Here is a 26,381-nt window from a genome sequence, read left to right on the forward strand (position 1 = left end):
CTGCCTAGAAACCAATCAGCTTCCAGGTTTTATTGCCAGAGCTTAATTGAACAAGCTGAAGTTACAAGTTGATTGGCTACCATGTTCCACTGCACCAGATTTTGAGTGCACCAGTTTTAGCAAATCCACGCCTATCTGTTTAATTTTTAGGAAGGGTTATGCATGTCAGCTATATCCCATAACTTGATATGTGATAACAAGGGTTGCAGCAGTATTTGCTTATTTTTATTGGAAGGTTCTCCTTCTTTTCCCATGTTTAAATACATTTTCTCATCACTCTATGGGATTGTTATTATCAGTTTGCTTAATATTTTTCCTTATTCATCTAATGTAAATGCCTCGAGCTACCAAACTTGAAATATGAATAATATGTTAAAAGGCCAGTAAATCTAGCATACAGTTTCTTGTTGTACAAAAGTGCCCATTTTAAAGCTGTTTTATATTTTATTTACATATGTTGTGCAACCAAGTACAGGCTCTTTTTCCTGTTACATTTTGGACTGGATAATGTTACCAGAAACCACCGTCACTACTCCTCACTTATGAAACTGTCCTAAGGATTGTCTCAGAACTTGCATATCAACCAGACAGATTTAAAGCCGAACTTCGCCGTATGTCCTCTTCCTGTCATCCTCTTCTATTTTTGGCATTTGTTTTGAGGGTACCCACTGTGGTGATGCACTGGAAGTTCTCCTTCGCCCGCAACCTTTTGTGACATGTCACAGGTCCCAGTAGGCTGCGCGGCTCGTGCATGCGCATTGGGCAGCTGGCTTTGAAGCTGCAAGGAATTACAGCTAGCTGCCCACAGTAAACATGGGCACCCGAAGACCAGTGCAGAACCGGTTCGGGTGAGGACAGCGCTGGATCCCGGGACAGGTGAATGTCTCTTTATTAAAAGTCAGCAGCTACAGTATTTGTAGCTGATAACTTTTAATTTTTTTTCAAACATTACATTTTTTTCAAACTTTTAATTTTTTTCAAATTTTAATTTTTTTCAAACAGGATGAAGAACCACTTTAAACTGTAATTGCACATCTTTAAAGTGATATTAAAGCTTCATTAACCACTTGCCCTCCACAGGATTTGCTCCCCTTCCTGTCCAGGTTATTTTTTGCGATACGGCGCTGTGTCACTTTAACTGACAATTGCATGGTCATGCAACGCTGCACCTAAGTGAAATTTACGTCCTTTTTTCACCACAAATACAGCTTTCTTTTGGTGGTATTTGATTACCTGTGCGGTTTCTATTTTTTTGTGCTATAAACAAAAAAGACTGACAATTTTGAAAAAAAAAAACTATAATTTTTACTTTTTGCTATTAAACATGTCCAGTAAAAAAATTAAAAAAAATCAAATTTCATCATAAATGTAGGCCAAAATGTATTCTGCAACATGTCTTTGCTAAAACAAATCCCAATACGTGTAAACGAATTGGTTTATGTGTAAGTTATAGCATTTGCAAATGGCGGTATAGATACTGGAATTTATTTTTTACTAGCAATGGCTGCGATCAGCGACTTATAGCAGGACTGCAGCGGGCATTCTGACACTGCGGGGAACTGACTTGGTGTCACTGGCATTAGGCCAAAATGTATTCTGCTACATGTCTTTGCTACAAAAAATCCCAATACATGTAAATTAATTAGTTTACGTGTAAGTTATAGCATTTACAAATGTCGGTATAGATACGTGAATTTTTTTTTTACTAGTAATGGCTGCGATCAGCGACTTATAGCAGGACTGCGGCGGGCATTCTGACACTGGGGGGAATTGACTTGGTGTCACTGACATTCCCAGTGACACCAATACAGTGATCAGTGCTAATAAAAAGCACTCAAACTGTACTAATGGCATGGGCAGGCAGGGGTTAACATATGGGGCAATCAAAGGGTTAACTGTTTGCAGTTTTACTATGTGGGCTGTGTGTGCTTTACACTGTAAGCACACTGCTTTGTATGGCTCTGCTCTATAGTGCCATACAAAGCAGTGTATAGGAGCTGACAGGGGAGAGATCTGTATTATTTCCATACAGGTTTCTCCCCCGTCGGAAATCCTTGGAGGTCGCCTTGTGTTGGCGGGGAGTCACCGACCAGAACCCGGTGATTGATAGCCGAGGCCGTAAATGGCGGCGTGGGCAGGGTGTACGCGCACCCCCTACCCGGAACTGTAAAATCACGTATATATACTTGATTTTGCCTCCCTGTAGCAGTAGTTCTGCCATAGTGCAGCGCAGAAGCCGTTAACGGAAAAAAAAAAACAACGAACATGTCATCTTACCTGCTCTCTGTAATTGTTTTGCAAAGAGCAGCCCTGATTCTCTTCTTCTAGGGCCCCCCCCCGGTGCTCCTGGCTCCTCTCCCTTGACCAGGACCCCCAAGAGCAAGCTGCTTGCTATGGGGGCACTGATGTGTGGTCGCTCCCGAGCCCCGCACTATGTGTCCATAGGACACATGGAGCCGCAGCTCAGCCTCACCTACTCCTCATTGGCTCACTGGCTGTGATTGACAGTAGTGGGAGCCAATGGCTCCTGCTGCTGTGTTTCAGCCAACGAGGAGAGAGAGACCCGGGACAGCTGAGGCTCCTGTGCACAGTGCTGGATCGAGAAGGGGCTCAGGTGACTATTGGGGGCCCTGTGGGGGGAACAGGACATAGAAGGTTCCTGTTTACCTTCATTCATAGAACGCATGAAGGCAAAAAACCTTCAGCCTTTACAACCACTTTAAATCTGACTTATTTTTTTATCTGATGGTTTGTAAATGAAAAATCACTTTCCTGCAATTAATTTACTTAAAAGGAAATCAACTCTTTGCTGGAAAATGCCTCTCTGGAAATTGAACTTTAACTTGGCTATCTTTTCAGATAAGCTCTTAAAACATTCACTTATAGGTGTGTTAATTGCTTATTCGTATAAAGATTTCATTAACTTATTGGCTATGGAAGCTATTTAGCAAGTGTAATTCTAATACATTATTCAGAAACTTCAGTGGTATTGTTCTTAGAGACTATTTGTGGCAACTTGCCACTGTTGCTGCTACAAACTTCCCAAAATAGACCCCGAATGCGACAGCCATATTCAGTCTCCTGCTATTCCCATTCTTTTTTGCTTTTTTCTTCATTTTTAGATTGAATTAGAGGTTTATATTGTGTCATGTGAAAGAGCAATTAATGTGAAAGTCTAATTATGCAAAGCTTCTTATACAATGTAATCAACTCATCTGTACCTAGAAATTTATTTCACACGTTTGTCTAGCGAAACAAGGGAAATTGCATCTGTTCTTTTACTTTCGACATTTCATCAACATTCTGGGAAGGGAGTTAAAAAAACATGATGTTTATAACACACAAAACACTTACCTTTTTTTTCATTTCTTTGCAGATCCTGGACAATCAGGAAGCCCAAGCCACAATGATCCTGCCAAGAATCCACCAGGTAAATATCACCCATGGAAAATTTACATTCTAACATTGTGTGTGAACAAAAGTGGTACTGTGATAGCTTCAAAGTGTATAATTGGTCAGCAATCTGCTTTGCATAGGCAATGGGTATAATTGAGACAAGCAGTTATTATGTTACTTCTTTCATTGTAACCAGTAGTTTACCCCCAACTTCATTAAGATTCAGCTAATCTCATAGCGTTTCCACTGTGAAGATTGAGAAGATGAGCTTTTTACTAAACCCGTAAAAGGCCTTGTCAAATTCCTTGCCCTTATGCGGTGCATTGAGGTTACTATTACATAAAAGTTGTGTAAAGTGAACCTGTGGTCAGACAATAGACATTTATGAATGTAGACATTCTTAAAGTGAAACTACACTGCATCTGAGACCCACACACCAAAAACACTGTTTAATTCATTTGTAATATTACAAGCAAGCTTACCCAGCCATCCATATCCCCATGCTTTGTTTTGCTAAGAAATCACTTTGAAAAACACCCCCTTGCATTTCTTGAGGAAGGGCAGCACTTGAGAAAGGGCAGATGATTCATGTAGCATTCACTTCCTGGATTCCATCTGGCCTTAGTTCAGGCATGCAGGCAGGAGGGTATGCTTAGCTGAGAGAACACTCCTTCTCAGGAAAACTCCTGGGATGTGTGACTTAATTTGCCTAGGCATGGAAACTAGGAAGTAACTGAATAAATATAAAAAAAGATTAAAACAAGTAAATATAATATACTTTCCTATCTATTTACTAGTGCTAGCAGCATAGGAATTAAAAATAGTGAATGTTGATTAAGTGAGTAAAGTTCAGCTTTAAAACAAGTTCTTACTGACCTCTATTGTTGCAGGTACTGTAGAGCAAAGTTATCCTCAAGGAAGCACTGACGTTTTTCAAATCAGCAGCATAGTTTTCCCTGCTCCCCCCTCCCGGAGCACCTGTGTTTACATTAGAAACTAAAAGACTGTTGAGAACACTGCTGGGAGGGGTAGCACCTAGGGTTAAGATGCTGAGCGGAAGACATGGGCAACTTCAGTACGTCTCATGTAAATTTTGAAAATGTGCATGATGACATATGACAGTCACTGTCTCTCTGAAGGCTGAAGACCGAGAACTGAGCAATCAGATGTCTTTGATTGCTCAGTTATCAGTCTTAGAAGAGGCAAGGGACAGATGCAGCATCCACTTAGATGTGTATAATTTATTTTTTTTTAAAGAACCCCATACTTCTCTTTTAAACCCAAAATTGTCAGCTTACCAATCCTTAAGTTCAAAAATGCATACTTTTTAGTTTTTATGGCTTTTTTTCCTTTTTATTTTCCCCAGGCAAGCTGGCCAATAACATACTTTCTGTCTTAGTGTGGCTCCAGTTTGGATGGAGGAGCAAGGGAGCCACCCTTTGAACAGCAGCATTTCAGCCTGAGGAGAGGGTAGCATTAGATGTACTAGCAGATTTACATGGACTTCACTAACAACTCAGGACGAACTCCACCTAACACTTTTTAAGCAGTTACAGCAACAGTTATTTTTTCCCCTTTTGGGATAAAGATTTTTGATAAATTAATAATAACTGACCATTGTAAGCACCTCTGTCAGTTTTAGGCTACATGTACACTAGCCTACCGTGGCAGCGGGAAAATGCAGAATGCAGCAAAAACGCTCATAAACACTTTACTGCATTTGCACTTGTTTTTGTCATGTTTTGCATTTTCCCGTGGGCAGTGATCAAAATGTTCCTATCCTGAACGCAGTTCTTCCGCATTCAAGAGATGGAGGTTTAGGCCTCATATACACTGCTGCTCCTAAATGTGAGTTTAGGAGCTTTTGGAGTTTTTTTTTGTCAATGCCCCTAAACTCAACTCAGTAAAAGCCTATGTGTCTATGTACAGCTTTAGCAAAAAAAATGCCAAAAGCTCCTAAACTCAATTTAGGAGCTGCCAGTGTATATGAAGCCTTAAATGGGTTATCTCAGCCCACTAACTGCCACTTTTGCTGGACAGCTTGGGAAGTTGAAAAATACAGACTTACTGGCAGGATCCCTAAGTGAAATTAAAAACAAAAAAGCCTAAAAAAAATAAAACTAATGCAGACACCACATCTAAAAATTGGTAAGCTGCAATATAATAATTTTTCGTTATTGGGTTTAATATCACTTTAACCGCTTCCTAACCGCCCTGTTGCAGAAATACTGCTACAAGGTGGCACGGGTGCGCATAATCACGTGTATATACGTGATTTTGCAATTCCAGGTAGGGGGTGCGGCTGTCAATCACCAAGCATCTCCAACGGGGAGGAGAACTGTTTGTAAACAAAACAGTTCTCCTCCCTGTCAGCTCGTGCACACTTCTTTGCATGGCTGTGCACAGCCATGCAAAGCAGTGTGCTTACAGTGAAGCACACGGACACAGCACACAGTTAACCCTTTGATTGCCCCTCATGTTAACCCCTTCCTGCCCAGTGCCATTAGTACAGTATCAGTGCTTTTTTTCACTGGGGATGTCAGTGACAGCAAGTCAGTTCCCCCCAATGTCAGAATGCCCGCCGCAGTCCTGCTATAAGTCGCTGATCGCAGCCATTACTAGTAAAAAAAAAATTCCAGTATCTATACCGCCATTTGTAAATGCTATAACTTACATGTAAACCAATTAATTTACACGTATTGGGATTTTTTTTTTTTAGCAAAGACGTAGCAGAATACATTTTGGCCTAAATTTATGACATTTTTTTTTTCATTTTTTTACTGGACATGTTTAACCGTTTCAATACCGTGCAATTTTACACCTTCCTGCCCAGGCCAGTTTTCAGGTTTCAGCACTTTCACACTTTGAATGACAATTGTGCGGTCATACAACATTGTACCCAAACTAAAATTTGATCATTTTCTTCACACAACTAGAGCTTTCTTTTGGTGGTATTTAATCACCGCTGGGGTTTTTATTTTTTGCTAAATTAACAAAAAAAGACCAAAAATTTTGAAAAAAAAACACATTTTTCTTTGTTTCTGTTATAAAAGTTTACAAATAAATAATTGTTCTTCATAAATTTAGGCCGAGATGTATTCTGCTACATGTCTTTGGTGAAAATAACCCAAATTAGGATGTATTTTTTAGTTTGTAGGAAAGTTATAGAGTTCACAAACTATGGTATAGATCTGAATATTGATCAATCCTGAAGTACTGACAGCCAATCTAATTTCTTGAGGTCCAAGAATGTCAGAACAGTACAGATATCCCACAAATGACCCCTTTTTGCAGAGTAGACAGTCCGACGTACTTCATAAGAGGCATGGTGAGTTTTTTGAAGTTGTATTTTTTTGTCATAATTTTTCGGAAAATGAAAAAATTAAAAAAATCATTTTCACTATTTTTTTTTTACATACTGTCACCAGTGCAGTACAGCGTCATCATATAACTGGCATGGCGGTGAACAGCGACACTGACTGGTGACAGTATGAAAAAAAAAAATATATATATTTTTTTTTAATTTTTTTAAATTTTTTTATTATATTTAATTTTTTATTACATTTTTTATTTTTTTTTTAAGATTTTTTTTCATATTTTACTATGACCAAAATAGTACAATGTTACCATAGTAACACTGTACTACTTTGGGAAAGTGATCAGTATTTTTTTTTTTTTTTTTTTTACACAATTTGCTTATAGCAAAGAATTACTTTGCTATAAGCAAGCATTTACCTGAATGAAATCGATTCATTCAGCTTTTTTTTTTTTTTTTGTGCTTAGCTGTGATTTGGTCACAGCTAATCACATGACATGTGCATGTGATTAGCTGTGACCATTCACAGCTAGGCACTAGTATACAATGGATGGCATCATGAATGAAGCCATCCATTGTATACAACTGTCATGTGACCTGCTGTGATTGGTCACAGCAGGTCACATGGTACCGGCAACGGGAGCTGGTACTCGGATCTGTTATCGGCCGTGTCCGAGGTGCACGGGCGGTGACAGATCGCACTGCTGCGTCGCTCTGCAACCGCGCAAACCGCGCATGTGCGGGAGCACGCCAAATGGCGTGCACCCGGAAAGCTGCAGCGCTTTTCAAGCCGCCAAATGGTCATTGGCCGGGCGGCTAATGGTTAATAGCAAAAAGTCAAAATTATAGTTTTTTTCTCAAACCTATTGGTCTTTTTTTTTTATAGTGCAAAATATAAATAACACACAAGTGATCAAATACCACCGAAAGAAAGCTCAACTTGTGGGAAAAAAAGGACGTAAATTTAATTTGGGTGCAGCGTAGCATGACTGCGCAATTGTCAGTTAAAGGAACGCAGCGCCGTATTGCAAAAAATATCCTGGTCAGGAAGGGGGGTAAATCCTCTGGAGGGCAAGTGGTTAAGCTTACTCTCAGTAGTTTTAATAGCAAGGTTCTGTAAGTAAATACACAGTTAATTGGATATGAAAGAAATCACTCTCCTCCCTTGTTTTACATTTTTGTGCTTCCATTGCGGATAAAAGGCACTGTGTGTTTATTATACAAAAAAAATCACTTATCTCATGCCTTATTTATTTACCTATGTTAGTCCAAACAACACCAAAAAGTTTGAACAGTCCATCAGAAGCAGTAGGTCTAAATGGCTTACTGTTTAAAAATTGTCTGGAAATATGTTTACTTAGCGGATGAAGAAGTGCGGGTGTGAGTGAAAGAGACAAGGGGAACATGGGCTGTCTACTGATCTGGTGTTTTGTAATAAACGACCTCACCACTTCAAATGCGGGAAGCCGGAATTAAGGAAAGAACTTAAACTGCTATGCATTCTAAACCACATTGCTTCAAGTTCACTTTCTCAGTCATACATATTTGTTAGTGTAGACCTTTACAATCTCCTTGTGGTTTTCATGGTCATTTTCTTTCATGCTATTTAATTTGTGAAGTTTGTATTCACTTCTTTTTGTTTCTCAATAAAACTGTGTTTTTTCAGTACTTGTTCAAAATAAATATATAGAATGTTTGATTTTTGCGTTTTGTAGAACGTGATTGTTTGCTCCAATGTTAAGGGGTGGATGTGGATTCTAAAAGACAGATCCTGGTATTAATCACTTGTAGCATTTGCACACACAAAAAAGCTTCTAAGACTAAGGAGCATCCTTTTTACTAGGTATAGCAGTATATCACCCCAGTAGGCTGAAACTATCAGACTATCCTCCAGACAAGTGTCTGCATACCTGTATCAAGGTTGAATTAAATTCTAGCACTATTTTATTTCAGTCATTACAGTATTTGTTTCAAATTTTTATAGAAAAAAAAAATACACCTAAAATCTTCCAGATTGTTAGGAAAATTATCATTGTCTCATTTTTGTGTACTGTGGCAGACACTGTACCGGTATTCTGCCAGCTGCCAGCGAGGGGACATTTATCCATCTGTGCTGTTAGAAAGGATAGAGGAATTTGGTAGCTTTTTTTGCTCAGTGTACGGCCATCTTTAGTATGTTTAATTTAGCATGTGTGGAGTCAGCACTTCAGAATATAGAGAGCAACATGTCTGTAGACCATAACTGGAACAAAAAATCTATAGGGATCCCTCTAGAGCTACATTCCTCTTTCCACAACTAGCTGGCTGGAATCACATGAGACAGGCAGAGCTTCTTTACCCTTTTTATTTCTGGTAGTTTTTATTGTTTTAAGAAAGGACAAAGAATTACACTCATTCATATAAAACAGAGGCCTGGGTAAGGCACAGTGATACATTTTGAAAATATTTGCATACAAAAAATACAATATTCAACGTCAGGAAATATAAATCAATACCGGATCCTGGAGCCTATTGTTATATTTGTTCGGTATAACCGGTTGGGGCAGTGGTTGCAGGAAAAAAAAAACTGCTCAATTCCCACATCAACACAGTCAATGCTGATGGGGGAGTCCCTCCCATGAAGCTATTGTGTTCTCCCAGCAGGGAGGTTGGGGAAGGGGGGGGTGGGTGCATCCCTGCTGGGAGAACACAGTGATTATTGCTAATGGCTAAAGATAGTGGTAGTAGTCGCATGAAAAATCCAATAGGCAGGTTGTACCCAAGCCGTACAACAGTCGAATTGGGTACAATCAGCCTGCCCATAGCTGGTTCAGCAGGGACTGGACAAGATTCAAACCATCTATGGCTCACTTTACACTGCCACCAGATGAAGCTTGTCACTTGCCACTAAAGCTTGTCACTTGCCACTGAAAAGCCTGCCACCAGATGCAGCTTGTCACTTGCCGCTAATGCTTGTCACTTGCCTCTTTAAAGCCTGCCACCAGATGCAGTTTGTCGGGGTTTTCTCTATTTGTATGATTTTGTGTTTGCAGCTTCTCCCCAGTGCTACCATCCTCACCCCTCAGCTGCACCTCAGACCTCTGGCATTAAATTCTCAAGAAGTAGGAACCCTAGGATGCCGTACTTGCACAGTATACACTGGGTTCATGCTCCTATGAAATTCTCATGTCGCTGCTGATCTTACAGGAGGTGGAGCGGTGATACTAGCAGTTGTAAACACACAGCATGCGTCGCTCACTTGCTCGTCCACCATGCACCACTCACCTCCTGCTGTGCCTGTGCAACGCGGTTCCCAACAGGCCATGGACCGGTACTGGTCCGCATCCTGGGGGTTGGAGATCCCTGCTGTAAACCATAGCATCTCTGCAATGAACAGAGATTGATTGGACTTTGGCATATGCAAAAGTTCTTTCTTAAAACGTGATCACCCACATTGTACACAAACAATAATATTTTCTTGGACACCGATCATGACACTACTATGAGGGGGGGAGTGACCTTTTTAAAATATTAGTTGTCTGTCTTTGCCTTTAATACATAAAGAATACATTGCAACACATGAATGATGGAGAAAATTAGAAGCCCTTATAGCTATAAAGCATTGAAACCTAAGCATCAACATGACAGGAGAGCTAAGCAACTAACTTTTATGAAAGGGGGTCAGTAATGACAGCCTACCTGTTTTTCTCTTGACAGTTTTTCTCTAAGCATATTTGTATGCGCTCTAAACCAGTTCCTGTGAAGTAACTGATGGCACAGTGTAGACTGTCTTTGTGATTTGTTGCTGTCACACTCCATGAGCACAGTTGTAACCTTTATTGTAGGAGTGCTTTGCACTGGGCATCAAGTCTTGTGCCTGTTACCTACACTTGATTAATAGTTTGACCTGCAGGGTCTTGAAGGCATTGCTCATGGGCTGCTAGAACCTGACAAGTACATTCTCGATACTATTCATAATTCTGTGTTCTTTACACAACAATTGCATAAAGCCATGAAATCTTGAACACACACCCAGATTTTTTAAGTAAACCTGGAGTTGATTTAGGGATAAAAAAGTTCACTTTTGTTAAACAGTATCTAATATTTTCTGTACCGTTGGCTGTGTTTGGTATACATGCATGTTTTGCGCAGTGGTTTTTCACCTTTCAGGAAAAACTATTTAGAAACTAATTACAATTATGATAGCACAGTAAAAAGATCATGGCCCATTCACTACAACAGTTCAATTAATCATGCTTCGGTATCTGTCTACAGTAGACTTAGCTTGAGTACAGTGTTCATATACTGTATATAAACACTGCAGATTAACCTAGCAGATCAATTTTTTAATGCAAGTTAGAACATGAAAAGCATCACCTTCTTGCTTACTTTCTTTTTATAGCAGACCACTCATTGTTTTGCTTGTGTAAAATTTTGACAAACCTTAAAATTGGCATATTGTCTTTTTGACATGGTACTTCCACTTGGTTCTTCATTAGTTTCTTTTTTTTCAACCAGAATTATAAAGACAGCAAATCAATCACATTTTTTTTATTCTCATTTTTTTCCAGGATACCTTGAAGACAGTTTTGTAAAGTCTGGAGTTTTCAATGTTTCAGAGCTAGTACGGGTGTCTAGAAGTAAGTAAAGATTGGCATTCTCTGAACCCTGCCTTTTCTCTAGGTGACATCCAGCTTATTCAAATTTCACCAGGTTTTACATACACAACGACGCTAACCACTTGTCTATTGAGGCAAATTTTTAATTTTTCACACATATAGTAAAACTTTAACCCCCCCCCAAACAATTATATATTTTCTGAAAGCATAGACCCTGGAGAATAACATGGTGGTAGTTGCAATTTTTTATGTTGCAGCTATTTATCAAATGCATATTTTCAGGAAGAAAATACAACAAAATGAATTTCAGTGCTAATAAACACAATATTATGCAGATTTTTTGGTAAAATATAAAAGTTGGGGTTGTGTTAAGTAAATAGATGACAAACATGTTAAGTCTTAAAATAAAAGTGCACATCTGTGAAATTGCAAAAAAATATGGTACCCCAAATTATACATAGGTGACAATTTAAAAGCCTTTACAGGTTTTCAGTTTAGAGTTAACCACTACTTATGGCCCTAGAATTATCGCTGTCACTCTGATGTTCATGGCAACACTTCACATGTGTGGCGCACTTTATGTTTACAGAATTTTATGTGGTGCTTTTCAAATAGGATATCTACAGGGATGACGGGAGTACATTACAAATAAATAAATATATATATATATATATATATATATATATATATACACAGTATCTCACAGATGTGAGTACACCCCTCACATTTTTGGAAATATATTATTATATCAATGTAAAGTAGTGAGTGTACAGCTTGTATAACAGTGTAGATTTACTGTCCCTTCAAAATAACTCAACACACAGCCATTAATGTCTAAACCACTGGCAACAAAAGTGAATACACCCCTAAGTGAAAATGTCCAAATTGGGCCCAAAGTGTCAATATTTTGTGTGGCCACCATTCAATTTGAGAATGCCCCACAGATGCTCAATAGGGTTTAGGTGTGGGTACATGCTTGGCCAGCCCATCACCTTTACCCTCAGCTTCTTTAGCAAGGCAGTGGTCATCTTGGAGGTGTGTTTGGGGTCGTTATCATGTTGGAATACTGCCCTGTGGCCCAGTCTCTGAATGGAGGGGATCATGCTCTGCTTCAGTATGTCACAGTACATGTTGGCATTCATGGTTGCCTCAATGAACTGTAGCTCCCCAGTACTGGCAGCACTCATGCAGCTCCAGACCATGACACTTCCACCATCATGCTTGACTGTGGGCAAGACACACTTGTCTTTGTACTCCTCACCTGATTGCCGCCACACACGCTTGACACCATCTGAACCAAACGGGTTTATCTTGGTCTCATCAGACCACAGGACATGGTTCCAGTAATCCATGTCCTTAGTCTGCTTGTCTTCAGCAAACTGTTTGCGGGCTTTCTTGGGCATCATCTTTAGAAGAGGCTTCCTTATGGGACTACAGTCATGCAGACCAATTTGATTCAGTGTACGGCATATGGTCTGAGCACTGACAGGCTGACCACCCACTCCTTCAACCTCTGCAGCAATGCTGGCAGCACTTATACGTCTATTTCCAAAGACAACCTCTGGATATGATGCTAAGCACATGCACTCAACATCTTTGGTTGACCATGGCAAGGTCTGTTCTGAGTGGAACCTGTCTTGTTAAACCTCTGTATGGTCTTTGCCACCGTGCTGCAGCTCAGTTTCAGGATCTTGGCAATCTTCTTATAGCCTAGGCCATCTATATGTAGAGCAACAATTCTTTTTTTCAGATCCTCAGAGAGTTCTTTGCCATGAGGTGCCATGTTGAACTTCTAGTGACCAGTATGAGAGAGTAAGACAGATAACACCAAATGTAACACACCTGCTCCCCATTCACACCTGAGACCTTGTAACACTAACGAGTCACACAGGGGTGGACTGACAACTCATGGGGCCCACGGGCAATAGGGGATCATAGGCCCCTGTGTCCTTGCCCAAACTCAAACAATCCTATGAAAAAGGTACCAGGGGCATCGCATGGGGCCTCCTACTGACCCTGGACCCCTCGGGCAGTGCCCGAGTTTCCAAATGGTCAGTCCGCCCCTAGAGTCACATGACACTGGGGAGGGAAAATGGCTAATTGGGTACAATTTGGACATTTTCTCTTAGGGGTGTACTCACTTTTGTTGGCAGCGGTTTAGACATTAATGGCTGTGTGTTGAGTTATTTTGACGGGACAGCAAATTTACACTGTTATACAAGCTGTATACTCACTATGTCACATTGTAGCAAAGTGTCATTTCTTCAGTGTTGTCACATAAAAAGATATAATAAAATATTTACAAAAATGTATATATATATATACACTGTATTGCCAAAGGTATTGGGACGCCTGCCTTTACTCGCACATGAACTTTAATTGCATCCCAGTCTTAGTCCGTAGGGTTCAATATTTAGTTGGTGCACCCTTTGCAGCTATAACAGCTTCAACTCTTCTGGGAAGGCTGTCCACAAGGTTTAGGAGTATGTCTATGGGAGTGTTTGACCATTCTTCCAGAAGCGCATTTGTGAGGTCAGGCACTGATGTCGGACGAGAAGGCCTGGCTCTCAGTCTCCACTCTGATTCATCCCAAAGGTGTCCTGTCGTGTTGAGGTCAGGACTCTGTGCAGGCCAATCAAGTTCCTCCACCCCAAACTCACTCATCTATGTCTTTTTGGATCTTGCTTTGTGCACTGGTGCAAAGTCGTGTTGAAACAGGAAGGGGCCATCCCCAAACTGTTCCCACAAAGTTGTGAACATGAAATTGTCCAAAATGTCTTTTGGACTCCTTAAGAGTTCCCTTCACTGGAACTAAGGGCCAAGCCCAACCCCTGACAACACCATAACCCTCCCTCCACCAAACTTTACACTTGGCACAATGCAGGCACAATCAGATGGATGATTTGTCACTCCAGAGAACACATCTCCACTGCTCTAGAGTCCAGTGGTGGCGTGCTTTACACCACTGCATCCGACGCTTTGCATTGCACTTGGTGATGTAAGGCTTGGATGCAGCTGCTCAGCCATGGAAACCCATTACTTGAAGCTCTCTAAGCGCTGTTGTTGTGCTAATCTGAAGGCTACATGAAGGAGGTCTTTAGCTATTGTCTCTGCAGACAGCTGGTGAATTCTGCACACTGTGCGCTTCAGCATGCGCTGACCCCGCTCTGTCATTTTACATGGCCTACCACTTCATGGCTGAGTTGCTGTCATTCCCAGCTGCTTCCACTTTGTTATAATACCACTAACAGTCGACTGTGGAATATTTAGTAGCAAGGAAATTTCATGGATGGACTCATTGCACAGGTGGCCATCTATCACGGTTTTTGGAACACCTGCATCCAATGATATGGCGGGGTGTCCCAATACTTTTGGCAATATAGTGTGTGTATGTATATATATATATATGTTATTTTAGTTTATTTTCTATATTTTTTTTTTACCCTTTTTTAACAGACGTTTTACACTTTTTAAAAAATGTAATTTCTTTATTTAGAAGAGTATGTACAACTTTTTTGGGCATACTTCTTTTGTGGGTCACAGAAGTGCAGTTACGTTTGCTCTTTGCTATCGCCTGCTATCAGCTGACATTACAGAGCTGCTCTAGACTCTGGAAGGATCCTGACCATGTTTTTGGAATCCACCCAGCTGCCTGATTGACCACTGGCTTCAGCTCTCAGCATGCAGCTGAGAGCTGAAGCCAGCTGCGATCACCTCTTTCCAGCCCAGCGCTCCAGTGAATGCTTGAGGGGCAGAGCAGAGAGCAGTGACTGACAGTCAATGCCCTCCACTCTGAACAGACTGAGAACATCATACTTATGCTGCAGCTTCAAAGTATGAAGGTTTATTTTTTATGTACCCCACACTTCTTTCATTTTTTTGCTATCACAAGGCAGCTAACAAACACCCTGTTCGATAACATTGGGCAGGTGACTGGTCCTTTTTATGGAGATATATGGGGTCTATTAGACTCCCCTCCCCTAATGTCTTTCCTACCCTCTATTGTAGGTAATCAAGCACAGGTTGTGCTTGGTTAGCGTTATCCTTGGCTACAATAGCTGAGGAATGACAGCCCTGAACCCGGAAGTGACATAATACATGTTGCTTATGGGTCTATTAGTTGCAGGAGAGATCGGGGAACTGATGCTCTAACTAGACCCAGACAAAGGGAGAGCCCAGGAACCACCACAGGCACAACTGAGGTATGGGGGGCTTATACCTTTAGAACTGTGTAAAAGTGATTAATTTTAAATAATAGTGAGTCACCTAAATCACTATTATTTAAAAGCTCTTTGCCAGGTGTATCCCGCACCATTTATAAATGTACATTTGCAAAGAAGGGGTGGATAGTACTGGGATAGGGAGGAACCTGTCGGCATTTATTATTTTCCTTTGCAATCAGTAGGAGAGAAATAAATGGAAATCAACCCAGTGGTATCAAACAGTAACCAAACAGCTAAACCATCCCTAATCAGTTAAAAGAGAAGTATGGGCTGTAGAAAAATAAAACATTATACTTACCGGATGATACATTGATCCGATGCGGCATCTGTCCCCACTGGCTCTGCACAGAGAACAGAGAGTAATTAAGGACCACTGATGCTCAGTTCTCTCCTCTGCTTTGAACAGACAGAACTTTTGGACCCATATTGGTGATCCACGGTATACTGGTGACATTCTCCCTAGCAATGACTGTCAGTCACCAGCTCTCTGCTGTGCCCCACCAGTGCTCACTAAGGTGTTGGGCTGTGGAGACAGCAGGAGGGGCTGGCCCACGCTCTGTCTGAGCCAGGTGCTGGTCTGGGCTTTTGGGTGAATCCCGACCATATGGTCAGGATCTTTTCAGAGCCTGGACTGGCTCTGTAATGTCAGCTGACAGCAGGCTGAAGTCCTCTGTCAGCTGGAAATGGTCACAGAAGTGCAGAACTAACTGCACTCCAGTGATCCATAGGAGAAGTATAGCCAAAAAAGCTTTGGCTATACTTCTCCTTTAATAAAATTACCTTTATTCCTGTCTGTTCTTGTCGCAGAAATTTTGCTCACTTCCCATACCATTGATGAGGGAAAATCTCCCAAATTGGGACACAACAATGAAAACCTGACAGACGTTCTAACTTTTGCCCTTGACCAGATTGCTACATCTCTATTTTTTATTATACACAAGATATTTTGCATTTCATCTACATTATAGTTTTTTCGGTTTTCTGTAGTACATCATAGTTCGCTGTTAAAAGGCTATCTGCAGTTTCTGGTTTAAATCAGAAAGTCTGGTGTAAAATGGACATTATAGTTAGGTTCATGCTTCTTTTTTATAATAACATTCCTAAAAGTTATTTGATCTTTATGGTGTATTTTATTCCTACAATGTAAACTAGACGCTTATTTTTTCGGTTCATAATGTTCCTGTGCAACTAGGAAGCTAATGCTGGAAGAAATACAACATTTATGTATCCTCATGTAAGGTCTAAAAGGGCAATGTCTCTCATCTCATAAAATGTACTGATTCATAATATATTTCCTTCCTGCTATAATAGTGGAAAGTAAACTGACATACATCCTTTGCATAGCAGGATGACGGTGTTAAGAAAGTGAAAACAAATCCCAGCATTTCAAACAGTATTGATAATAAGTTATGTCTGTTATGTGAACTGCTAGCTAGTTTTTTTCAAAGAAAATGCTAGTTGGCTGGCTGTGAATGATTTGAATAAGCTTCAAGACCTAGTGCATGCATGCTATAAATGTGTGCCAAAAATGTGTCAAAATTACTGATCTCTGTATTTGTTCCAGGACAGATTCACAAGTTTTGACTGGAGCCGTGGCTTAAAAGCATTACATTTTGTCTCTTTAGAGACCCATTCCCATAAAAACTTTGCACAGGTTAGATATCGTAACAGATGGATTGCAAAATAAAAATCTATATTAGCTAAAAAAAGTGATGTATATTATCACCTTGATATGTGGAAGCCATATGAGCATCTTAAAAAGTTTAAAGGAAGTTGCAGGTACACGGGCCAAAAAAGCTTCAAAATAAATGTATATGTCAAGGGGAACAGCTTCGGGTTTAACCTCAGCATGTATTAAACATAGTCAAACTGTTGTGAAGTAGAAGTAGTGGTAATCAATTCAAAACCTGCTGGTAGGATAGGTGGACAGGATAATTACTAATTGCCACAAATGTAAAATAGACCACACAAACAAATCACCACCTCTATTACCCAGCTGGAATTTGATGACACAGCAGATAGCTACCATGGTGTAAAGAGAATGAAACCTAGTTCTGTGAACAATAGGAAAAGTAAGTCATCTCTTACACAATTTCCTACATTTGGGCAGTGACAGGTTTGGATAATGCCAAACAGTGCCTTCAACACAACAACAACAAATTCAAATAAAAATGACTGCATTTCTGGAAAAAGGAAAACTGGAGGTAATTAGGATCAATGCTATGTTGGCGTACAAAAATTGCTTTCCTTTTTTGGCCAATCCAGAGTGCTCAAAGTGGGGACACTGGGGGGGGTTCTAAAACTGGTGCACACAGAATTTGGTGCAGCTGTGCATAGTAATCAATCAGATTCCCGGTTTTATTGTCAAAGGTTTGCATTGGTTGCTATGCACCATATTCTGTGTGCACCAGTTTTAGAAACTTGCCATTCTCACTGCTTTTTATGAATAGAATCAGCGGCAGTGTAATGTACAGACACAGATTACTATGAGCATACTTTAACTTTCTGAATGCACTGTGCCCCCACCCCCACCCCAGTACGACGTGTTAGGACCCTGTTGGATGAATATCTTCATTGCTGCCAGTGTTCTTGCAACCAATAGCATAGGGTTGAACATAACACTTTATAATATCTCCTAGACTGTAAGCTCCAAGGAGCAGGGCCCTCCTTTCTCTCTTGTATTGTCTCCCGTTATATTGTAAAGCGCTGAGCAAACTGTTGGCGTTAAATAAATCCTGTATAATAATAATCATAATAGTAACCTCCCCTTAGAGGTGAAGCCTGATGGGTAATAAAGATTAATTAGTAGTACATCAGATCTGCTTTCCTTGTGATTGACAGTGGACGGTAATGAGTAGATTCAATAACCGCTGGACAGCCTTCTAGTAACTATGGAAGTTGCCCTCTGTAAATAATAAGGAAAGCAATCCTAAAGGGGAGCTAGTCTCTCAGCATCTCCTGTCATGCTGTGACCACTGTCAGTCTAAGGGGAGGCAGACCTGATAAGGAACTAGTGTCTCAGCATAATCTGTAAGGCTCAGCTCATTTAACAGCAGACTGGTGGAACCTAAAGAAATCTGTCACGTAGTCAAGAGCTTTGGCCATTGCACCTGTCTTTGTGACAGGCACAGCAGTCGTGCAGGGAGCTTGGTAACAGTGAAGCTGTGATTTTATCAGATGCGGCATTACTGAATTTAACTGAGGACTGAGTGTCCAGTATGGACATTCCAACTTCAGTGCCACCTACCACGTTTCTGACATGTACATGAATTTTTTGCAGGTATAGACATAATTCATATAAACTGGAGAAACTCTTTATGAATCCCACTGAATGTCTCCCATTTCATGGGACTAAATAGGTTTAGAGATTGCTCTACATGGTATATAATAGTCAAGGATCAGCCATTTAACAGGACATGGTGCATTCCTGTGGTATAAACACTAATCCCTCATGATGTCCCCGTTATCCAGAATGGGAATGCTCCCATAGACTATGATGACCGTGTTAAACTGAAAGTAATTTCATAAACCAGGATTAAGTCAGATGTGTTTCATGGTCTCCCCAATCACCAGCCTTTATGTGAAATTTTGGACTGTGAAAAAGACTTCCTCTTCATTTTTCACTCAATGTACTTAAGGCTGCATGAGAAATGGTAGCAAAACCTGCTATATACAATAACACACAAAAACGCACAAAATAACTCTTTGTCTTTTGCCTTGCCTCTTCCCTTTTAGGTCCCCAATATCAGTATGTTTCTAAGTGCTTCTGGTATTTTTTTCACCTCTTTTATATGCACATGCGTAGTAAAATTTTAAAATAACATGGAATGTATTTCACAGCTTATGCTCTTTGTAGATGTCATATGTGGTTTATTGAAGTTAATATTTATACATGCAGAAGAAGCTTGCAGATGTGATCAATTAAGAAATGTATGCCCAGATGCAGGGCATTTATGGCTGCAGGTCTATAATGAAGTGGCACAGGATAAATAACACCCTGCTCTTTGCAGCATTGCATGTGTAACTTATCTAATAATAAAATGTGCATTGTGGTTCCGGCAAGCTTTTTTCATCTAGCATTTGTTTAACCTCTAGTTTACCTCAAACCACAAGAGACCATGGTATTCTCAACCAGTTTGTAGTAGTCGGCTATCACTCCCACATGGCATGCCAAGCTTGAAGTACTCAACACCGGTGCTGCGGCTTGTTTGTAGCACACATGAAAAGCCTTATTCACACTATGTGTTTCTCTAGGGACCTTGTTTACTCTTGGTCCCTATTAAATAGGGGATTAAAATAGTTTGTGGATATTAAGCCATTTGAGCTGGCAGCTGTGTTCTTCTCTCAGGTATAAGGGCAGCTTTTAATAGGCATCTCTCAAAAAGATATATGAGAAAACACTCTGCTGCTCATCCAAATATGCAAAGAATCCACCTCTGTCATCAACATCTCTCTTTCCAGCAGGGCTAATTGAAAAGACTATCTGCATGTAGTGAGTTTAGTGGGGCCCAGAGATTTGACCCAGCAGCACTGATTGATGTCCCTCATGCAGTACATACTGTATTGCTTGGAGACATTGTTCCCTGAGTGAAAAGGAGCCAGCTTTCACATCCAATTAATGATTCATCAGGAAATAATTGCACTTTGCATAAATTAGGGCCACCATCATTTTTTTAAACAAAGAAGAAGTGATTTGGCTGTACTTTCCAAGGACTCTGGTGACACTAACTATACAGGGCACCAATATGCGTTGAATTCAATCAGATATATGTACATTTTACTGAACATACGACAAGCAACATGTACCTTTGGTCAGTAGGAAACAGACTCTTTAATGTAGGGAGTCTCATTGTTGTCAAGCTGGGGAGCCCCAAACCAAATTCTAGGGCCCTAAGGTGAGCTTCTGAACTCTAATTTGTAGGAGTAAATACCATAAGGATTTTTATTAACGTCCTATTAAATCACCTGATGTATTGGAAGCTTTATAGCCAGTTGACACATTTAAAGTTGATTTTATTTTCGCTGGGAACCAACTGTTCATACATTGAAGAGTGTTAATAAATTACTAACCATTGATCGATCCATGAGTAACCCACATTTTTTTTCTTTCCTCTAGCACCCATAACACAAGGCTCTGGAGTCAGTTTTCCAATTGGAGAGCCACTAAGCCAGCCCTACTATCATGACATGAACTCAGCAGTCAGCTTACAGAGGTCACTGTCCTCTCCACCTAGCAGGTAAGTGGTGGAAAGTAATACCATGGCAGCAAAGCTCAGAAAGTATCTGTGACTATATGTCTTCACATAAGCTCATTTTAAACTATTCATGCAGACTGTAAGTAACACTACAGCTTTATTTAAATAAAGGTGAAACTCTTTGCTTGCTCAAACAGAAATGCAAACCTGCCAAATGAATCCAAGTAACTGTTGTACTGCTTACCCATTTAATTTTTTCATTTTGTAATAATCTTGTGTTTAAAGCTGAATTCCAGGCAAGCAGCTAGATGCACAGTTCAGACACATATGGGAACTTGTTTACATGCCAAAAGGTTTTTCCGTCTTTTCAACAACTCTTGCAATCAGCTTATCCTTGCTTAACAACATAGCCAGGTTCCCAATCAACCCAAGACCTCCGTGCATGCCACACTACAATTGAGAAGTGAAGCCTTGGTCTAGGACTCTCCCCAGCCTATGCTTAGGCAGTAAATGAGCAGCAGCACATTTATGAAATTAAAACTCTTTTCTCACCTCCTCTCTGAATGCCCTCAGTGCTAGATGGACAGAACAGCAGAGGTTTACATAGCTGGATTATATTCTCCCCATTTCAGAATTGCTGTGTAGATTATCTGATGTTGATATCAAGAAAGATTCAGATACTCAAATATATACAGTATGTATGATGATGAATTTTAACTAATTTAGGAGCAGAGTTAACAGTGGTTTGTAATATCTTGCTGGAGTTCACCTTTAAAGAACAACCAAAGGCAAATACAGTATATGCTTAATAGAATTTTTTAATGAATATATATTTTTTCAAATGACACCTTTTTCAGTTAGTATAATAATATAAAATATTTTACAGATGCTATTAGCATACAAATAGCCATCCCTTTAAAAAAAATATTATATTCAAATACCCAGCAATCCTCCAAAAAATCATCTCACATAAAATAATTCAACCGTCCTGCATAAAATCATTAAGCAATATAACTTACCAAAATATTGTAAATATTCCTCCAGTGAATCCTTCAGATCATCTTAAATTGGTCTGTACTTCCACGTCAGCATGAAAAATGAAAAATACTTTTTGTCCCTGGTACTAGCTGACCTGCCCTCATAAAATTCACGAAATGTTCCACAGCTGTTCCGCTCTCTGTATTAATTATTGACAATTTAGGCTTATAGTGGTATCATAAACAGTTGGGTTGGTTTAGTAAACCCAGATAGGTTGTTCACTTTGCAAGGGAAGTTGCACCATGCAAGAGAATTTTCCCCAGAGCTCAGTGAATGTAGAGAAGCTTCACTTTGCAAAGAATACCCAATATTGTGCAACGAAATTAAAAAAAATATATATTTTTTTGCTTGCATGTGATCAGATGATGAAAGTCTGCAGAACCTCTCCTCATTCACTAAGCTCTGGGGAAACTTCTCTTGCAAAGTGCAACTTCTTTTGCAGAGTGAACGGTATATTTGCATTTAGTAACTTGGCCTCGGTATATCAGTTGATTTGTAACTCAGGGTGGGTGTCATAGTACAAAGAACAGGCAGTAGACAGGGCAATGGCGAAGAATCTGAAGTCACTGAAAAGCATTTTCATCTTTTTTGTGCTGTGTATTCATACAAAAGCAACAAGGGTGGACAAGAGTATATATGGGTAAAACAATTTGTGTGAGTGTATGTACACTTCAGTTCATGTTTCTTTTTTGGCTGGAGCTTCCCTTTAACAATGCCACTTTTGCAGTATATCTTATTTATAAATTATCTGAATTTTTAACATTAGGAACATATGTCAGCAGTGCTCGATTATGATCCAATATTCGTAAACTGTTAGTAAAGATATTTTATTTATCTGTATAGCTGTGACAGTCCAGAACAACCTGGCTTTATTTATCTTAGTGTCTGAAGAGTGAAATGTGTCAGTTGTGTTGCTCCATAAGACTTTCTCTTTCATTTTCCCATACTAAGCAAAGAACATAGGATTGGTTAGAGGTGGACAACATAAACTGAAACTAACTTTCTCTCAAACACTTTAATCAAGAAGGCAGCCAGTTTGTGAAAACCTTTTGGTCTGGGATCATTGTGCGTACAATCTTTTTTATACTTCCAATAATGATCTTAGTTACATTAATTAGTATCAAGTTATTAAAACTTCAGTTAATTACTTGACTATGGTTGCAAAAATAAGCTAACTTGCTCAACCGTTTTTTGTAAAGCACTAATTTAGAAAGCAGGGAACTTCATACACTATTCAAGGGTTAACATTCAAGGCCAACAAACTTACTTTGGTTTTCAGAGACAGCATAAATCATTCAAGGTCATCTTCTAGCTCTAAGTGGTGGAAGGTTCATCCTTAACAAAGGAAATGGCTCTTTAAAGAGTAGACCATTAATATTTTCCTACTAACTTTGCTAATTCTTATAACAAATATAAAAGAGAAGGCATACAAGGCTAGTTTAAGTGAAACATACAAAGGCTGTTTATCAACATATTTTTTACTATTAAAGTAGAATTTGCCAATTTTTATTTCAATTTTTTTTTTAATTTTTATTTATATGTTACCATGTTCTGGACCAAAACTGCATTAGCTTTGAGAGATTAAACTAGAGAGATATGATTATTTAAAAGAATCATGTTCATATCAGTTCAGTTTCCCTTTAAAGTGGTTGTAAACCTCAGACATGAAATATGAGCAAAGCATATCCCTCTATAGTGTATACTTATCACAATCCAGAGCACTAAGGGGTTTATTTACTAAAGCTGGAGAGTCCAAAATCAGACTCCCTTCTGCATAGAAACCAATCAGCTTCTAACCTCAGCTTGTTCAATGAAGCTTTGGCAATGAAACCTGGAAGCTGATTGGTTTCTATGCAGAAGTGAGTCTGAATTTGCACTCTCCAGCTTTAGTAAATAAACCCCTAAGTGTCATTTCTGTCATCTGCTTCGTTCCTCTGTGTCACTTCTGACAAGTTTTCTTGACACCAAGAAAAAAAAGGTGACAGAGGCGGTAGCTCCAGCACACAGCTTGTGATTGACAGCCTCAGCTCTGTTCCTGTGTGCTATGTGAAGGAGGTGTGTCCCTTCCCTCTAGTCAGCTCTCAGAGCTTTCCTCACTGAGCCCTGCAATGTGTAATTTCAGCTCCCTGCCCCCTATTTCTGACAGCTCAGATAAGCTGTGTAAATCTAGCACTTTGAATAGATTTAGAGATGAGAAGACTGCAGATAGACAGGTACAGCCTATATAGGAGGATTTGTTTCATTTCTGCGTATCACCTGAGACTAGACATTTCACTGGGTATACGTATGGGTTTACAACCACTTTAAGGTAATCTATTATTAAATTAAGTGAAGGGAAGTGTGTTTTATGTTTGATAGCAGGCAGCTCAAAGTATATGCGCATACTTTGTCTTTTCAAAAGAGCTCACACATTGCCCCCAAACCCCGTTTCATGCATTTTTGGATCTAAAGCCCAACTCTGGGCAAATATTTTATTTTCCTTGAAGTGGGCCCGTGCCCGCACTGCACAGGTCAACTGCTCGTTTTTTTTCTAGGGGTCAGCAGAAAGCTCAGACTCACATGATTCGCTGATGCTCCGGAAAACCATGCTCTCCCATAGTCCAGCGGTGAACTGTTCCTGTCTAGGGAGCTTGCTCTGGGCATGCTGACGTCAGGAACAGTCTCAAGACTGCAGGAGCATGGGGGTACCGGACCGGTCTTGTGCAGGGAGGATTGACAGATCAGGTAAGTATATCTCTGCTCTTCTCTTCCCTAGAACAAAACAAGCAGTTAACCCATGCAGTGCAGGCACAGAACAAAAATGCCTGCAGTTCTGCTTTAAAATTCACATATAGCACACATCCTGTTTTGAAGATCCCCAGGGCATACAAGAGCACTTTCAATAATGGAGGAAGTTAAGTGAAGGCAACTTGACATGACTGCTGTTGGGTATAAAACATATTTTCATCCACTTTGTCTCCTATCTCACACACTGCCTCATCTAGGACCTGCAGTAGCCAGAGTCAACACCCAGGTGTTGATTTACTAAAGGCAACTAGGCTGTTCAGTTTGCAAGGGATTTTTCCCTTAGCTTAGCGAATGTGGTGACAATTCACTTTGCAAGGAATACGCAATCATATGCAAAGAAAATTAAGGAAAAAACTGTATTTTTGCTAGCACATGATTGGATGATGGATGATGGAAGTCAGCAGAGTTTTAACATACAGTCAGGTCCATAAATATTGGGACATCGACACTATTCTAAAATTTTTGGCTCTATACACCACCACAATGGATTTGAAATGAAACAAACAAGATGTGCTTTAACTGCAGACTGTCAGCTTTAATTTGAGGGTATTTACATCCAAATCAGGTGAACGGTGTAGGAATTACAACAGTTTGTATATGTGCCTCCCTTTTAAGGGAAAGAAGTGGAATGTTATGCAATGGCCAAGTCAATCACCTGACCTGAATCCAATTGAGCATGCATTTCACTTGCTGAAGACAAAACTGAAGGCGAAATGCCCCAAGAACAAGCAGAAACTGAAGACAGTTGCAGTAGAGGCCTGGCAGAGCATCACCAGGGATGAAACCCAGCGTCTGGTGATGTCTATGCGTTCCAGACTTCAGGCTGTAATTCACTGCAAAGGATTTGCAACCAAGTATTAAAAAGTGAAAGTTTGATTTATGATTATTATTCTGTCCCATTACTTTTGGTCCCCTAAGAAGTGGGAGGCACATATGCAAACTGTTGTAATTCCTACACCGTTCACCTGATTTGGCTGTAAATACCCTCAAATTAAAGCTGACAGTCTGCAGTTAAAGCACATCTTGTTCTTTTCATTTCAAATCCATTGTGGTGGTGTAAAGAGCCAAAAATGTTAGAATTGTGTTGATGTCCTAATATTTATGGACCTGACTGTATCTACTAAGCTAATTGCAAATTCCTTGAAAATGAAATCTCCCCAGCAAAGTGAACAGCTTATTTGCCTTTAGTGCACCAACCCCTTTGCAGATTGCTATATGGAAATCTCTGTTACACAGAAGCAATAAGTGCTTGGTGCTGAACATATCAGAATAACTGCCTGCTGAATTCAGAGAAAAGAAAAACTGACTTCTCTGACCTCCATATACTTCTTGTTTTGCCTAATAACGCTTAAAGTAGATCTAAACACAACTGTGATTGCATTTGGTTTGCATTTGGTTTGGTTTGCTAAAGCACTGTGTATAATAAATAATTGCCATTTTTTTCTTAAGTGCATTATTGTATCTCTCTGCTTCTGATTTCCTCTAGCTGATTTCTTAGTCAGTTTCTGTCTGCATGCACTTGCTCTAGAGTCTGCCCATAATATTACTTTGGAGCGTTGTACTGACAGTAACGAAGGTGGACTATGTCTACTCAATGTGTGTCTCAAACAGGAGTGCATGTGAAAGGGTGAAGTGAAGTGTAAGAGCACAAGTGTAAGATAGTTGTCACCCATAGCAGGGAGTACTGGATCATGGACCTTAAAGCGGTATTAAACCCAAAAACAAAAATTTAATATATTGCAGCTTACCAATCATTAAATGTGGTGGCTGAATTAGTTTTCTTTTTTTTAGGGTTTGTCACCCTGTTTTCTCCTGGTGATCTGGCCAG

The 26,381-nt window shown here is 39.9% G+C and overlaps 1 protein-coding gene across 7 annotated transcripts in view; it reads left to right on the top strand.

Moving 5' to 3' along the window:
- Nucleotides 1–26,381, top strand: part of NFIB (nuclear factor I B) — a 287,809-nt gene that overhangs the window by 153,137 nt on the left and 108,291 nt on the right. For 6 of the 7 annotated variants that reach the window (XM_089678082.1, XM_089678079.1, XM_089678085.1 and 3 more), the window contains exons 3-5: nucleotides 3,377–3,430; nucleotides 11,263–11,331; nucleotides 20,650–20,770. In XM_089678082.1, the coding sequence (XP_089534208.1) occupies nucleotides 3,377–3,430; nucleotides 11,263–11,331; nucleotides 20,650–20,770 (244 nt within the window). The remainder of the gene's footprint in view (nucleotides 1–3,376; nucleotides 3,431–11,262; nucleotides 11,332–20,649; nucleotides 20,771–26,381) is intronic. The other variant, XM_089678083.1, reaches the window with a different exon arrangement.

Source organism: Staurois parvus, unplaced genomic scaffold (assembly GCF_062004578.1).
Source record: "Staurois parvus isolate SC_StPar_1 unplaced genomic scaffold, SC_StPar_1.0 ptg000198l, whole genome shotgun sequence".
NCBI lineage: Eukaryota > Metazoa > Chordata > Amphibia > Anura > Ranidae > Staurois > Staurois parvus.